General features: G+C 33.8%; 1 protein-coding gene across 5 annotated transcripts in view; it reads right to left on the bottom strand.

Moving 5' to 3' along the window:
• Window positions 1–18,040, bottom strand: part of PTBP2 (polypyrimidine tract binding protein 2) — a 52,333-nt gene that overhangs the window by 17,063 nt on the left and 17,230 nt on the right. For 4 of the 5 annotated variants that reach the window (XM_085303613.1, XM_085303614.1, XM_085303615.1 and 1 more), the window contains exons 3-6: window positions 8,615–8,787; window positions 8,048–8,191; window positions 4,432–4,596; window positions 4,245–4,355 (exon numbers count right to left, since the gene is read on the bottom strand). In XM_085303613.1, coding sequence (XP_085159739.1) covers window positions 4,245–4,355; window positions 4,432–4,596; window positions 8,048–8,191; window positions 8,615–8,787 — 593 coding nt within the window. Of the gene's footprint in view, window positions 1–4,244; window positions 4,356–4,431; window positions 4,597–5,551; window positions 5,567–8,047; window positions 8,192–8,614; window positions 8,788–18,040 lie in introns of all 5 variants that reach the window. The other variant, XM_085303617.1, reaches the window with a different exon arrangement.

Genomic DNA, 18,040 nt, shown 5'->3' with positions numbered 1-18,040 from the left:
AAAAAGGTGCAGAAAAGAGTAACAAAACCACCTGCCTTCCCTAACTCATAACAAGGAAAGGAAGAGAGAAAATAAGTCTCTACTCTCTTCTCTCCTGCAAAATACAAAAAGTGGGAAAAAGTAGGAACAAGATTCTCAGAAGGAGATGACATAACCTAGGGCATTCGAGGGGCAGGGTGGGGCAGGGCAGGAAGAAAAGAAAGAAAAGGAGTAGCACTAACAATGTATTACAGCTGAAGCAAGTAGCTCGAAGAAACTGAAGGTCATATAGTTAGCGTCTCTTGGTGGAGATCTGGCCCACATGCATCTTACAAATACTTCTGATAAAGTATCTATGGCCAAACACTGTAGGTAAAACCCATTCATATAAACAAAAATCGATTGAGTCTTATTTCTTGGTYGAGGAACTAGCTGCACATGTTCTTCGCTTCAAAACTGGAAAATTCAGAACACAAATATTCTTGTTGCACTTGCTGGGTTTTGATACAATGGGCACAATCCAGCACTCCTCTGTTTATTATTTATGTTCAACAAACTTTGCTCTTTAGGATTCAAGATGCCTGAAAATCTTTTAGTGCATTAAACCATGAATAACTACTCTGAAGTCGAATACTTTATATGCACTCCTCCTTGCTTTCCATTCTGGGAATGAATACTAGAGGTTGATAATACAAATTTTATTACTAAGAAATCTTTGTCAGACTACCACCAGTGCAGACTCACCCTGATGCTGTCACTCAAAACTCAAAAGAGGTTCTCTTGAACATGAACTCAATAGGATCTCTGTGCAAAAACAAATCACAGGTAGTCTGAATAACCTAGCGACCAAGTAAATACCAAATGATCAGCTATGATAGAAACTGTCAATGAGACTTGTGATATTTTTAACCTATATTGAGTCAAGATGACTGTCACGCACTGCATGCTCCAATTCTGTTTACCCTCCAGGGACAAGGTATTAATAACTTTGTCAGTATCCAAGATTTGACAGAATATTTTTGATACATTTACACAAAGACGACATCTTGAATTAACCAACTGTTCAGATAGAAATGCCAGCACTACAATACTACTACCACACTAGCAGTATTAAAATATTCAAGACCACCGCTTCTATTGAAGGTACTGATCATTTACTATGCAACTGAGMTATTTTCACTGCTTAGAAAAATCTCTTCATGCATACAAGATCTCCAAGGCACTATCTTCTGCTTTGCTGGAAGAAGCACAATAGTCCAACATGCTCTAGTGTTGCACATTCTCAGTGCTTCTTCCAACTCACGGCTAGGTTGCTGCACTGTACAGAACCTGAAGTTCATAGTCTTCACCTTTAGGTTGCAGATACAATGAACTATAATGATCCAATCTGAAGGTGGTGATGAAACTATGAGTCAGTGTAGCCATAGTCTACTCCTATAGTAAATGAGTTTCTCAGAAAGCAAGTGGAGCAGGAATGCAATTTTTCACTACTTGCTCATTCAGATAGCAAAAGTAGTCCCATAGGGCTAGATATGTCCTATCATACATTCTTGTCAGTGTTACTGTTTTCTCAGAACCTTCAAATGAATAGCATCTCTCCTTGGTACTTACATCACTTGAGTTTTTCAAATTGTTCTTTAACTTCCTTAATAAGTCTTCAATTTCTATTAAGGCCACATTCTCATTTCCTGTGAAGAGTGCCAGCGGAAAATTAAATTTCCCCATTATCTTCTATAGTAACAACTGATGGAAAACAAATCGCAAACTTCTTTATTCTTTCGCCATGCTTTTAATTTTGAAATCCATGCAACTTAAGTACAGTCACTGTGTCCTTGGGCTTTTACTGTATTTCAAATGTGTTTAAACTGGAGGGTATTTTTCTCATTGTCTGACTTGTTTCTTTCCTTTTTGTCTCCCCTTGAGTATTTTTGTTTAGGTGGCACTTCATGTTTTTACCACAGTCACTTAACCCTAAAAATTGTACTTAGTCTATTTAGCTCAAGGCTGGGGAGAGTGAGGGGGGGAGAGGGGAGGAAGAAAAACAAAATAAAAAAACAAACAAAAACCCCAGAACTTTCCTTCAAATACAGCATTCTTTAATACCTGTATTTGGTATGCTCTTAACATTTTGGTAAATGTAGAGACTAATTAAAACGATAAACTTTAAACAAGCCTGTTTAATTTGTCTTTAGGTAGGCTTTGAGATCACTCTGACAACACTTCTACATGCAAGAGCCACTGTTATTCAATGAAGTTTAGTCATTCACACATAAGCTACCACCTAATCAAAACATGCAGAACTGGGAAAACAAAGACATGCTTTTTTTCAAATTATGACCAATATAGTATCCCACAAGCCGGTATCAGTTTGTCAGAAATCAATAATAGTAAGAGACTCTTCAGCTCCTTTCAATCTTCTGTATACTTCATCCTTTGTTATTTTGTCACTTCTTTATAATATAATCCTAGAATTATACCAAGTTTTCCAATAACTACTTTCCACTTCACAGACATCATCCTTCCATTATATCTTCCAACAACACAAGCAAGACTCAAAAAATGAAGTCAAAAGTATTTATCATTTGTTGTCCAAATTTGCATCAAAAATGCTCTTCTTTTAAAGCAGCAATAACATTTATTACTGAAAAATAACTTTCCAAATGTGAAACAAGGGTGAATTATAACATTCTTAAACAAGTATCTCCAGGTCCAACTGTTCCTCAGGTATGTCAAACATGAATTTAGATAAATCATAGCAATTCTTGCAGCAATTGTAGGTTAAAAATCAAGTTTCTATATCACTATTTTAAATATACCTGAAAACATGAAAGGTGTATTCCGACCAAGCAAATTTTTTAATTATCACAGTAACATAATTGCATCTCTCTCAATTCTAAACCACCGCCCATTATAGGTATGTGAGAAGGCTATCCATAATTTAAACGGCACTCTAAACTTACAAGTATTTTCAGACTACTTTTCACAAAGATCATTGTACAGAATAAACCAAGTAGTAAATTTTCTTGTCCTTAGCTAATGTTATTTTTCCTCAGCAGTAAGAAAACTTACACTCTTTCTGAAAATATGTATCTTAATTTTTGTGATTCTTAGCCACCACGTAATAAGCACTCAGTACTTCATTTGGTGGTGAGGATTAAAAGGTACAGGATGGTAATTTTTATGAAGATCTTTACTTTAACACAGTCATCATTCTTTAAAGAACATAACAGAAAACTAAGCCTACTTTTTCTTTCCTTTTCTGATAAATATCCTTTGCCAACTTTAATCTTAGGTGTGAGCTTTTAACTTTTTCCTGAAATTCTCAGCTAGTCTGTCATCTGTGCATAACAACTACCTTCCATCCTGCCAAGTAGCACTTAACCAGCACATCAATTTTAATCAGCCTTGTACAAACCCAGACTACATGCAAAAGTTTAAAAATATAAATAAACTCTGTGCATCTCTGGAAAAAAAGTCCAGCCTCCCCTCCTTCGGTTCACATTGTGAAAACTGTTACAGGCACATATTTCACACTGCCATGATGTAAACATACTCTGTTCAATTCATTCAAAGCATCTGGACAAAGAGCAACAGCACATCATCTAGGCAACACTGCTCCATAAGCTCTCCACTACTATAGTTTACCTAGCTTTGCCTCTCCCCTATCTTCTCCAGGATAGGAGTGTTTCCTATACACTGAAACCAAGATCTTCCACTCATCTGCCACTGATGCACAGCTTCATCATACGTTGGTCCCATGAGTAAGTTTATGGTCTCCCTTCTTGGCACTTAATTTTTCAAACATACTAATCCAAGTACTTTTACATGCCTATACCCACTCTAAAAATCACGTCTGTTTTGATGCTTAGAAAATATCTACCAATCATTAGTCAACTGGATTAAGTTTGCTGTTTACAGTCAATTAGTTATATGTCCTACATTTCTACCTCTGCTGTGGTCTTCACTACTGCACTATTATGCAGTGCTTCATCTCTGAGAAGTCTATTAAAAGGTTTGTTTTTTTTTTTTGTTTTTTTTTTTTTTTAATAATTACACAGGTATGCAATTCTTTAGACATTACTATCTTCAAAAACATCAAGTGCAACATCACCATATCAAATAATATCATCAATTTCCGTTAAAGTCTAAAAATACGCTTTCAAACAAGTTGTAAAAAAATGACATTACAGTCAGCTCTTCACAGTAACATTTTTCAAGAGCTTAGAGCACAGTATAGGCTCAGTCTTAAAAAGAGTTATACTTACTAGTTTTGCTTGCTGTGCATTTACTGGATCACCATACTGCAGTAAAGCTTGAAACTGGTTATTCTTTGTGAATGTGATTATCTTCAACACAGCACCAAACTTAGAAAATATCTGTCAAAAACATCATAAAGTTTTACGCAGAAGTTAATGTCAATCACAATTCAAGTTAAAGAGAAATTTGGCTTACCTGGTGAAGAACATCCAGAGTTACAGGATAGTACATGTTGTCAATAATTATTCTAAGTACTGGACTCTGAGCTGGAGTCACTGCACTCTCACTAACTGTGGTCCCACTTATGGGAGCATTTGTTGTCTGTACTGCTGTCACTGCCTGAAGAACRGCTTGAGCCCGCTGAAGGACAAACAAAGGCATATTTAATTTTTTAAAATAATTTCAAGATGATAGCTAGAAATTAGTTAGCAATATTCATATAGTTATCTTCAGAAACATAAACAAGTCTACTTATTTAAAAAGTCATAGCTACAGACAAAACATAACAGAAGTGCAATGCAGTCAACTGTGAGAGGAGACAATAAAAATAAAAACATCAATTAATCTTCATGGGACAGTAAGAAGGGGCTTCAAATAGTGCCAATATCAGTCTTCCAAGTAGTAAGTTTATTGTTCTACCAGTAAGGTTAAGTAGTAAGGATTTTGTGGATTTTCAAAGAATCCATACAGATTCTCTCTCCTCCCACCCCAAAAATCCTACCAAAAAAAAAAAAAAAAAAATTTATCCTGTTTCTCCACAGTTCATATTAGCTACAATTTAAAATTTCAAAGACACTTTAATTAGGCAGAAGGCTCCACGGGAAAGGACAATGCTAAGCTGACACTTCCTGATTTCTCAGTTGTAACATAATGAAATAATACACAAGACTGACCAGGGTCAGAAAGTAGTATCAACAGATCAGTGGACAACTTGGTCTTTGTTATCCACCTTCCTTTATCAAAAAGGAAAATAAAATCCTCTTCATGTGTTAAAAAAAATCCACAAATAAAAAGAACACACAAGCAGGGTTTTAAAAATTCAAAGGTAACCACGTGATGATGTCACAAGAACACACAGCTACATAACTACTGCTACTACCAAAACTGAGAGTTTTAGAAAGATCASATTTGGGTGGGAGAGACACAGCAGAAAGGCTTTTCCATTAAATACTTTTGTTACAGTAGCCTTACGAAGTAAAACAATACACAAGAAGACAAGTGAGCATGCCAAGTGAAAATAATAACCACCATATTAACGCATACTGCATGTTTTAAAGGTATTAGAGCTACTATACTGTTATGACTTACAACTTACATGATACTCCTCATACTGATACGAATCAGTGAATAAGGAAAATAAGAAAAAAAAAGACCTGGTGAACACTAGTTGGGAAAACAAAATTTGCCTATGTTAAACATTAATTGTAACAACTTTGCAAAAACATCTTTTGATAAAAACAGCTTCCTCTTCCCTGATGTATAAAATACACAATTTTCAAGCTAGCCAGATAGTTGGCTGAGTCACGTAATCATTTCCTGCTCTTTCTGTAAGCACAGAAGCAGCATATACCTATTAAAATTCACGTCTTAAAGTGACTGAAGAAGTTCATACTGCACAACTTAAACAAAACAAAAAAATAAAACAAAACAAAAACAAAAAAACAAAACAAAAAAGAACTCACCCCCAGAACTTGAAGTCATAATAAATGACCCTTGCTGGCACTATTTATGTATACTTTACAGGAATATGATACAAGATATAAGTTAATACAAACTCATGATTTGAGTGAAGATATGTGCAGTAATAAGCATTTGCAGATAAGGGTAAAAGCCATAAAAATTACCACAAAGTGGATGTTTTAGGAAAAAAAAAGTCCAAACAACCATTCAATACTTTTATATAAATTTAAGTGTCTTCAAAAGCAAGATATATTTTTTTTCCAAAACTGAAGTAAATTGAAAAAGAGCAGTTACATCATCCAGGAAGTCCCAAAATCATTCTAACCGCATAATTAAAAATAATTAGAAAAAGCAACACTCTCACAAGTTAATTTTACTGAGAAATTCAGAGCACTACAGCTTAATAGATCTTTTCTTACTTTCATTTTCTAAAAAGCTTGCACATTTAAAGTACTCATTGGTTAAACAGAGTTTTCTGTACTCTATATAAGCTAAGAGGCTTGTACTTTTCTCCAACTGTTAACCCCATCTTTCTAGTTTCATGTACTAACATCCTTATTTCTTTGTATGAAGAACCAGGAAAGGACAATTTTAAAATGAAGTTGGCTGGAAGAAAAAGTTTTCAAATACAGATTAAAAGCTGTAGTTCTGAATATGTCAAAAAAACAGATTGAAAACACCACCTTAATCATTCCGTATAGAAACGAGAATATCCAGCCATCTTTTGTTTTGTAGAATGCCTCACAAGATATTAGTTACAGAACAATTACTGCCAAATACCTACTCACAGTCTTTAATTCTCATTTAAATAAACACAGAATCTGGAAAGACTAGGCATATGACTGTTAAAACTGCRTATCAATGCTTATGGTAGCATAAGAGCTACTGAAAAGCCAGCACATCCCATGCGTTGAAAAGACAGCCCTGTGAAGTAAAAACTTGTATCGCTATAGAAACCAGAGAATGATATAAGACAAGGAATTTTTATTTAAGGCAGTACTTCTATCCACTGTATTTAGCTGTACTGAAGAAATTCATTCTTCTTGCTCTTTTTTTTTTTTTTTTAAAAAAAAGTCAATTAAAGTATCTGTTTTTCTTTAGAACTGACATTTTTCAAAAACATAATTTTTGAAGAGTACCTTTTGCAGACATAAGGCTATTAGTGTCTAAGGAACTGGAGTGCTTAAAAAGATCAATAGGGAAAAAAGTCAACATTCTGCTTAATCTGAACCAAGATTTCTTTCAACAGGTGATTACCTCAAAGAAAGTTGTTTTTAAAGATAACAATTATAAGTTTACTGTTTACATATCTTATCTCAGAAAGGGCAAGAATAACAAAAACTGTAACTTGATACTTACACTGTGTTTCGCAATATTAAAAAGAGAATGCAAGAAATTCACCTTAAAATAAACATCTGACTTGTGGCAAGTTGATGACTCTTCCCATCCTCCCGTGCTTTGCATGAAATGGCTACAACATTAGGAATTATTTTTTTTTTTTTTGGCAAATGCCTGATTTTTGCAAATTTTCCTGTTCTACTGAAATAAGCACGTACACACACACACACCCCTATTTATCTTTATTTTGAAGCAGGTTCTGCAGAGGCAAGAATAGTTAAATATATCTGTCTTTACAGTGATCATTAATGTATCCTTCAGGAAGAGCAAATCACGTGAGCTGAGGTAACGTTACCAATGCTRGCAGAGGTAGCATTCCATCCATTCATAGGACGGAAATGTAGGCATCGGCATTAGCCATTATCCACTTGGAAAATTCAAATTGGTATTAGAATCTCAAGTGTCAGAAATAGAACATTCTTTTTCTTCCACCCTGTAGTTTCTAAATCAAGATTAAAATTTATTTTATAAAAAAATGGGAGTTAAAAAACCCTCAGAATCTTTTTCTTTTTGTTAAGAGAACATGTTAGAAAAATTCATCACAATGGAAACATAACACAGAAAGCAAGTTTCCTTCAATATCACAAAGCTGAACGATGAGCGTAGATAAAACTATAGTAGTGTCTGATGTGGAGAAACCAGACAATTCAAACATTCTACATTGTCCATAAACATATGCTATGTTTCATTTTCTACTGTCCGCATTTGTAATACTATATAACAGTAAATATACCTGGTTTAGCGTATTATCAGTCTTTAGTTCTTTATGGTTAGAATATTGAATATAGATAGGTTGGTTACGAAGATGAGGTGTCACAGCAGAATAGTAATTAACCATAGTGATAGCGGCTTCTTCTGTTGCCAGTTCCAAAAAAGCCTATGATATAAAATAAGTAAGTATCAATTTTAGCCTTTACACATTGGTAATTTTTGTATTAGAAACATAACAAGCACTTGTAAAGAGGTTTGATCACAAACTTGGCCAAATATCAACCTTCAGCAAATAAACTTGGCACATGGAGAATGATGTCTAAAATGTTTTGTCTCCATAATTCACCTTTAAAGAYGCAGGTCTAAATGTTTACTTTATAGGTCACTTTTTGCCTTATGTAGTTATTAACCCTCCACTAACCCCTAACAAAATTTACTAAAAGACAGAATAAGGTAAAAAGTTTAAAGCAAAGGAAGAAAGGAGGGGKTTTTTAGTATTTACTATTACATGACTCATTGCAGAAGCACAGTAACAGTATATTTTGAAATTAGATAGTAACCATTTTAAAAAAGGAAATTAACGAATTACCTGATTTTTTCCTTTCAGCATCAGGATGTTGGTTACCTTGCCAAAAGGTAAACCTAACGCAATAACTTCCGTTTCTGTCACTTCCCCAGGCAATTTCCTGATATGAAGCACACGAGAAGGAGCCCCATCCATTTTATCATCACCTTTGAATTTCTTGTTGTCATTACCATTGGCTGAAAGACATATTCAGACTGTATTTGAAGAGTTTACTGATTTAGCAAGGGGAGGTGTTAAGAAAACACTTTTAATTATAAATACGATTTTTTTTTTTTAATTAGTCACCTCTTAGTCTGATCTAAATAAAATTCAAGGATTGTTTCAGAATGAATTTTGAAGAGATTAATGGAGGAACACAATCTAAAATGTTGTATGATTTTATGAAGGATGAACTGTTCAAGACTAACCCAAGAACCTTCTGCGCTAGCTTCTTTTCTAGACAAGATAAAACATAGTAAATCTTTTCCATCTTGCTTTCAGTGGAGTATCTCATATAATGCTACGTAAGAGTATTACTTATGATTCAGAAGGGCTAACATAAGCAAAGTATGTTAAAAAAAAGAGCTAAACCAGATTTTTTTTTTTTTTTTTGAAAGAAGAATGATGGAGTTGGAATACAGTTACTTCTAAGGTAAAATTGAAGGACTGTTTTCACTAAGGATCCAGACACAAAAAGTACAAATGCAGTTTTGCTAATAACACAAAGGTAGGAGCAATAATTAATGCTGAAACATATCATACTATCTTATTGGAGAAGATGGAGGAGGTAAAGGACTGGCTTCACAAAAATCAGCTAGCATGTAGCACTACAAATCCACTAGCTCATACTTTAAAGCCTAAGTACAAAAATGGCAATGGGGAACAGAGCACTTGCCCATGTAAAATGAAAGGCCAATAGATAACCACAACGCAGGGAGGAAAAGAGCAAGACAAAATGATTCTAGCAGAAGCAAGTACATCATTGTACAAAAGCACCAGAAAGACTTTATTTGTAATATTTTTCAGAATTTCAGTAAAATTCAAGAGAAAGCAACTCAAGCAGTAAAGAACTAGTCAGCTGGATGAAAAAAGTTTATCTAAAGTAGAGTCTAAAAAAAAAAAACACACTAACTTAGTTTGGTGGAACAAAAGTTAAAAGGCAACACAACCGCTACTTATACCTGTATTAGTGGAGTTAACCAGGAAGGGTAAAGATCTGAAGAACATTGTCAAGCACTGTCAATAGACTATACGCATATTAAATAATTAACCAATACTGGAAATTGGAAAACATTTAGGTATGAGAACAGCAAGTGTTAAGACTTCATTTTGTTTGTTTCTGGCCATAAAACATGCAAGTCAGCATGCGAGCTATTCAACTTCTCATATAATATTAGAAGAGGTTTTTTAGTATCTTCCCATATTTCAAAGAACAATTGCAACTAGTAGAGAAAAATATATAATTTTGAGGTTTCAAATTCATGAGATGAGGGCTGATTCCAAAGATGTGARAAGTCTGAAACAAGCAAACTCCCCCTGCTCCAAAGAGAAACCCTAAACACAAGATTACTTAATTTTATTTAGACTCACTAAAAAAATAGAAGCAATGTAGAAAAAAAAAACAGTAGAAAGCATTTATTTTAAATCCTCCAGATACCTTCCCTTCTAAGAAAGCTTGTGACTGTGATTTTCCAGAGGGAATATAGATGTCCTCAAGTATCACTCAGCTGTAACTACAGAATATAATTCAGACTAAATTCCTTTAGACTTGATTTGATTTTCTGCTTTAAAGTATTTCACCCATTTATGACTGAATAGAGAATGGTAAGTTTTACTAAGGGTACACCTAAATCATACACAAAGAATGTAATTTATTAACTCATTTTGCCTAATCYAAGCCCACTCACTCAAGATTAAAAACACTGAATAAAATGGACTCGATTTTAAGTCAAGAACAATCACCCTCCAGGATTACAGACACAACAGGTAACACACAGTTATCTAACTTTTCAAAGCAGTTAAAGTTAGCTTTGGTCAGAGAACCAGGCTTTGCCAAGAACATGTATTTTGCTTTTTTCAGTAAGAGGTATACTCTAGGAGCATGTTTTATGTGAAGGAAAAAGTTAATATATCAGGAACTGTTTCCACCACCTCTTGTATCTTTTTCTAAAAGCTAATTTTCTCCATTCTAGTTTGAATGTTTGTCTTCTACTTCAGCTATTATTTTTACTATGCTTCTCTCAACTTAAAAACTAGCTTTATCTAAACAAAAAATACTTTTATTCTCTCTCTGAAAAAAATCAGTATGCCTTAGAGTCAAGTCACCTTTTAGAGTTTTTTGAAATTAGTGTTTTTTGAAGTGATACTCCAGACTGAGATTTTAAAAATTCTTTTACTGCAGACCATTTTCTAAGTCTTCTCCAATATATTCTAACAGACAAACAAAAGCACAATGACATCTGAACTGATCAATAATCACCAGCATCATCCTCATGACAATGCTCAAAGAGGACAAATCCATGCAATAGTATGTATCTATCTTTGTTTTGCTCCCAAACATCCTGATTATTGCTTAGTTTCAGATGCACTGAGTTTTTATAAAATAAAACATTAAATTCCACATTTATGAAGTTTTCTAATCTGCCAATGCACAGGATGAAGAACAAGGAGGAAAAAGCTAAATTCTAGATGAATACTTTGGTCAGGCTCTGGAAAGAGCTCCTCCTATTTCAACAAAAATTAAAAAAAGAAAAAAGAAAAGAAAAAAACAACAGAAAGTACCTATTCCTATTTAATATCCAAAGACTATTTTCTCCTTGACGTAGGAGAGCCTTCTGGATACATGAAAAGAACTCTTCCAAATATACTCTATGAAATATCCATTCACTTATGATAGTAGTTCTACATTCTATTTTCTCCCTAGAAGAATAAACTTAGATAGAAAAAAAGAGCGAAACATCATAAACATCATACAGAATTTCATACACATCATACCAGGATCTGAAGCACAACTTCAGCCTGCACAAGGCTAACTTGTACTGTTTATAGAATATGCGGAGAGTGCACTTTCACGTAGCCAGATTTCAGCTAGTCAGAACTACAGAGACAACGGAAAGTGATAAAGAGCCAAAGGATATGAAAAAGTCTATTTACTTCTCAACTGAAACTTTTTACACAATAACCTTTCCTTGATAGATCCCAAAGTACTTCTCTACCAGAAAACCTGAGGAAAAAGTTCTGAAGAGTGATGGGCTTAACATAATGCATTACAAACAAATACTCTAAAAAATCCTGCAAATAGTAAGAAAATATAATTTCAGCATCACTGTAATTTCCCATGCCATTTATACTTAGGCTAAGTAACCTGAATTCATTAAAAGTTCCAAATAATCAAAGACAGATTAATAATGAGAAATGAGAAGAGAAAGTGTTAAGCTAGAAAATACTCTCAAACTGATAAATATTTTAATCATCAGAAAACAATACTTTAATACTGTCAAATGCTCAGATAACTGCACAAATCACACTCAAAGATCTGTTTGTCTTTTGTGTAGTTTTCACATAAAATTATTTTGACGTATTAACCTTTTGTAAATAATGTCCAAGAAATTTAACTAAAATTTGGATTTGAGTCAGACTTTAGGAAATCCTAAAGTTACTAGTAAAAGGACTGAGAGCCAGTACATAACCAGTCACGCATAAGAATTCGTTAAGAAATGCACCTCTGCTTCCTTTAATYATTTCTGCATTACCTGAATAAATTGCTTTTCTATCTAAATATGCATTCCTAGCTAATATTCCCTTTCTAAGAAGTCTTCCAATTTCTTAAGTGTARGCTTAAAAATTAAAGAAATATTGTACTACATAATACCATTTTTTAAAGAACAGTTTAGAGCTTTAAAGCAATTTGCATATACAACTCTTTCACAACAACTTTATTTTTAAGACTATCTACACTTAACAGTTATCATAAGAAAGGAATATACTGTTAAGTAGTATTCCATGTTATCCTCAATAAAATGTTTACACTAAGAAGTAGATATCCAAATATAATAATGTGCAAAGATACAGAATTATGCACTAAAGCATGCAAGAATAAGCAGAAAAGAGGGCGACATTTGAGTGCAACAGGGCAACTGCTGAAAAGCATTCCTAGTGCTATGTAAACACCAAAAGAAAGTTTTTGGCAGTAAGATAAGTAACCATGACAAAGATAATTATTATTTATTGGCAGAAGTACACCTTGTATGATGAAAATTGAACTGGCAAAACTTGTAAAATGAAGCCAGTCTCTTTTTTAAACAAGATTTCCCCTGAAGTGTCATACATCAGCTTTTAACAAGACAGAAGAAATTCAAATGACATTGTTCAGTTATTAATAAAGATAAGTTATTTTGATATCCTGCCTTACATAAAGTTGATTCATTCAAATGCACTTCTCAAAAAAAAAAAAGTAAAAAATATAGAAAGAACTTCACTAGTATAAATAGCAGACCTTAGCAATGTGTAGGTTATTTATCACTTCTACATGTCTTTGATTATTGCGTAAATTAGAACAGCAAGGTCTAAAAATGGTTGAGGTTTCCTTTCGAGAAATCCTGCATAACGTTTCACTGGTGAGTTTCCAAGAAGCTTTACTGCTTCATATGCAGGATGTGCCTTGTTGCTGTACATAGCGAAAACACTGACAAGACAACTGTTGGAAAGTTCAGGACAAATAAATGAACGAGGTAAATGAAGTGAACTATACCTTCTTCAGTCCCTTTAAGTACTGTCAGAAGTCAAACAACAGTTTAGGCTCTTTAAGGCTAAAAAGTTTCAAGTGTACCTTCATAGTTTTATTAAAAATATATCTATTTTCAGTCTTTATATTAAGAAATGCTGACACAATTTGAAAAATATTACATTTCCAGGTTCCTATGAGCAGTTCCTATATCGCAGGAATTGGCGATTCATTTTTAACAAAATTTTTCTCTTTTCTTCAAATAACTTGTAAAACATTCCTGAAGTGTCAGAAGAACGGCATACCACTTATCTCTGAAAAACAACATTTTTAAATATGATCTGGACATTTAAAATAAAGTGATCTGGAACTAGTACAATGAAAGAGGTGGCAGTTCACACCTCTGAGCTTTGTTTTTCAGAACTTCTGCAAACTTCTTAGTTGAAATAACTCTTAAGCTTTTCCCAGCAAGAAACAAAAGCACATTTCTAAAGATGTTTATCCAAAGATAATATAGGACACTTCCTTCCTCAGCCTCTGTCTCTCCTCTTTCTAACAGCTCAAATGTCCAACAGTTCTTGTCTTGCATCTACACAATAGGTCTGCAAACTTAATAGGATGATGTGAAATTAACAAAATCTGCAAACTGAATTACACAGCACGTTATAAAACTTAGGTTTGCATATTTTGTTAAGTTTAATAGTATGACATGGAATTAACAAAATATGTAAAGTTAAGTTTAATGATATGATGTGCAATTAACAAACTTTTTTTTTATTGTTAMTTTGTTATCAATCATTTGACCCAAACACCAAGTACGAACGTCTCATCTACTGGCTACCACTTTATACTGTTTTTGATTATATATGGAAATATAACTTTTGCTTTTTGTACTCAGGTTTGCGAGTATTTCTGTAATACTGACTGTTTAAATGAGGTRTACAGGAACTACTTCTAACTTGTGACAGGTTAAGGAATAGATTATTCTCTCTTACCTCTGTTCCTTTCATTCACAGGAGTACAGTTTCCAAGAAGAGCCAATTTATCTGAACAACAAAAGACTCAGGGCCCAAAACCAGAAAAAGTAGTAAGAATGAATTTTGTCCTTCTTGAAAGCAAAGAGAACGTGCACTGTTTTTACATTTGATTTTCCAGCTAGCATAGCCTAACAATATTGAGGATTACAAATTAATTATTTCAGTAGTGGCAGCAATAAAGTGTGTTTGTTATATACTAAATATGCATGCACACATACATATGTAAGCTTTCAAGAAGTTTGTGGAAAGAAAAAATTCAGCTTTTAAGATATTATTAGTCTCTGGCACTGTATGAAGCTGTCTCTCTAATTTTGAATTCTCTTACTCGCCACTTTAAAAAAAAAATCATACTTCCCAGGGGGACATATATCATTACACTGTAATTGGGAACAGAAAACCACATGAAAATATGGAAACACAACTTGTTCAGAGTCACAGAAAGTGGAATTCACTACTGTTAAAGCACCAACACTATTCTCTAACAAAGTCTATTAGCCTAACCAGTAATCACAAATGTACAAGGTCAGACAAGAGCAAGATACTAAGACAGTAACACTGTGKTTTTTTTCCAGAAAGATACTCTTGCCACTAACACTTTTTGATAAATACAAAAATGCCCTAATGAGCATAATGCTATCATTTCTGCTGTGGAAAAGCCACCATCATAAATGARTTCAGTATGACTAAAATACATTGCTCAATATTTTTGTTTATTAATCATTACAGACTTAAAAATACAGTAAGGAGAAACCCCGAGTTTCCATAAAGCATTTGATTAAACAGAAACTGAAGCATGAGTACTCATTATATTCGTTCCAAACTTACTGGGGTGGGAGGGTGATCTCTTAATAGCCACTGCACTGATGCAAGTCCTCCTCGGCTCCCCATGATCGGGGTGGGGGGAAGAGAGAATCCAGTTTCATGTTTCCTAATTCTTCATAAAACCCTGTCACCACAAGTGTCATTCAGAAGTRTTATCCTCACATCTATTAGGATACTATAATCTAAACATACTTGATGCATAAGTCTTTGCCATATTTCTGTTGCACACAGTTCTTTTTTATTTAGCATAGATCAAGTTGTTGAAATTAAACGCTTAAGAGYTGACAAAGTCTGTAAGCAGCAATTGCCTCTACTTCGGTCCCTGTCATTCTTAGTTAGGTACGCCTATTTTACGGAGCACAGGACCTGAAGCTACACACATAGGAGCAACAGAACAAAGGGCAGCACRCACCAGTCACAGCACCATAAGCCTGTGGCATTCAATCGTTCTAGCTATAAAGATACAAAAAGAGTCGATGCTCACAGGCAGAGCTTTCTTTGGGCAGGGGGGAGGAAGGTAACCTAACTTCAGCATAACTCCTGGAAAACAGTGAATAACTTTCCTGCTGGTAACAGCTACTCCTCAAAAACCTGTTTTAAGGAGAATTTATCTTAAGCAGTTATTTCTCTGCATACAATTTGACAATACACATGAATACGACCAAAAGCGCTTTGAGGCCGAACACAAGAATTGGAAAAAACAGAATTTTAAAAATATACAAAGCTTTTATTTTAGAGGTATGATTTTCCTTTGTAATAAYGAATATTTACTGTACAAATTAATAGTTACTTCAGCAATCATTCCTTCCTTGTACTGTAAGTTGTCTCAAAAATTCCTTCTTCACACAATCTCTCAATATAGAAATATAACTACATGGCTATGGGCAAAGATTTCGCACAGAGAATATACTAAAAAGTTGCTTTCACCTCTTATCTCTTGGAAAGGAGAAAGAAAGGTTGAAAACTCACCACAAAGCACTGACTGTAAACACAACATATCTGTGGTAGTAAAAAACTTGATAAATACTGTTTGTGCTGGAGATGACTTGTCTGTACAGCACATGCCTTCAGTATATGTCAACGGGCAACCACAAAAACCTTTAAATACTCATGCTTTCCAAAACATCCTCCAGTATGATCACCTCGTGCAGTAAAGACAAGAAGTTTATTAACAGTTTTATTCACTGCTGTTGCTAATGTAGAAAATACTTCCCATTTCAGATAAGCTGAATATATGAAATTTAATGTTATCAAATAGAATTTCTGACCAAGAAAAAGACAAAGGAATTCAGCAAATACCTACTTTACAATTGTGAACTAYGAACAGGCAGAAAAAATTACACATAGCAGTGGTTACTGAATACAAACTGCACGGAACAACCAGCTTCAGAAATCTCCAACTACAGACAACCACAAACTGGGAAGGTGAGTCCCAAAGACCACAGCGTTGTGGCTTTGTTTCTCAAGCTCCTTCTTTAAATACATACTCCTGACCTCATGTCACAGACAGAATACAGAAAGAGACCATTTTTGGTCTGATCCAATAACATACTTATCCCTAAATGCCAACAAGTTGCCAAAATGAGAAAAATAGAACTTCTCTATTTTTAATAGGTATCTTAAAAGTTCAGGCTAAAGATAAAGTCTGGATTTTTAAATGCTTGAGAAAAAAAAAATCTCTTCTTGAAAGACAAAGAAAAAATTATGAAGTATGCCAAGTTAAGAACTTGGAAGTTTGCATTTTTTTAATCCTATAGTTAAAACTTACATGTTCAATGTTAATTTTGCTTGGCTTTTTTGTATATACTGTAAGACTGCATRCCTCAAAGTATTTTTATATCTCATTCTTATCTCTCAAGATTACTATTACATTGTAGAAGTCTTACCCTTTGAACTAAAGAACTAATCAATAGTGATAGGTGGATTGTTACTCAGAGTATGTGCCACTTGCACGGAAGAATTCTTGACCAATAAATAATAAATCTATCTCATACTATGAGTGAAACTAGCTAACAGGAATTTGAGGTTGAATAAGTAAATACGGTCAAGCAGTTAAAAGATTAACTACACTTTTCAACTAAGGGTAGTTAAAACTTGGCACATTTATTCACAGGTTACAACTGTTTTAAAACAAAAAATTTCAAAAAAGTAACTACGCTAACATAATATGGTATAGTGTCTGTTGAATGTTACACAGAACAGTTGAACTAGCGCACTTTAGCTTGGTCCTTAAAATATGTAAAAATACTATGGATAGAGTGTAATGTAATTAAAGAAAAATAAAATTGTGTTGTGGCATAGTAAAGCACAGAGAAATTAACTAAATTATTATTAATCAATTCCACATTTTATTTCTCTCATACCAAGGTTGTTTTTTCTTTTTTAAAGTTTCCTAATTTAATTTAGTCACATACTGTACTTCTCCAAAGCTTTCCAATTCTCAATATGCAAGCTTCACAAATTACCTGTATTTAAGCATCACTAATGCTAACACGTTTAACTAAAATTGGTTATTAGTTTTCAAATCATATCTAAGTTTGTTCCCCACATTAAACTCAGCACTCGAACTACCATAAACGATGTCTATGCTAGAGTGCTAAATATTCTGTTAATATAATAAATTATCTACAAAAGTCATTGCTAGCATTCACTGCTGAAGTACTAAAAATAAGATTGAGATTAAGGAGTATTTTTAAAGTTTCAGGAGTTTGGTAAGCTCAGTAGCAAAACAAATTCTGAAATGCTTGTACTGGTGCAACCTTAATGCACAACACTGAACAAAAGAGGTACCTGTTATAATAAAAAATTGCCAAATTTTCCGATTTCAGTCCCTTGTCTTTGACAATTTCAATGTCTTCCACTCTTCAT

The sequence above is a fragment of the Rhea americana genome, unplaced genomic scaffold (genome assembly GCF_003343005.1).
Source record: "Rhea americana isolate MKP2758 unplaced genomic scaffold, rheAme1 scaffold_2, whole genome shotgun sequence".
In the NCBI taxonomy this organism is placed as follows: Eukaryota; Metazoa; Chordata; class Aves; order Rheiformes; family Rheidae; genus Rhea; species Rhea americana.
Note: the sequence above shows the minus strand (reverse complement) of the source record. Positions and strands in the feature narration are given on the sequence as shown.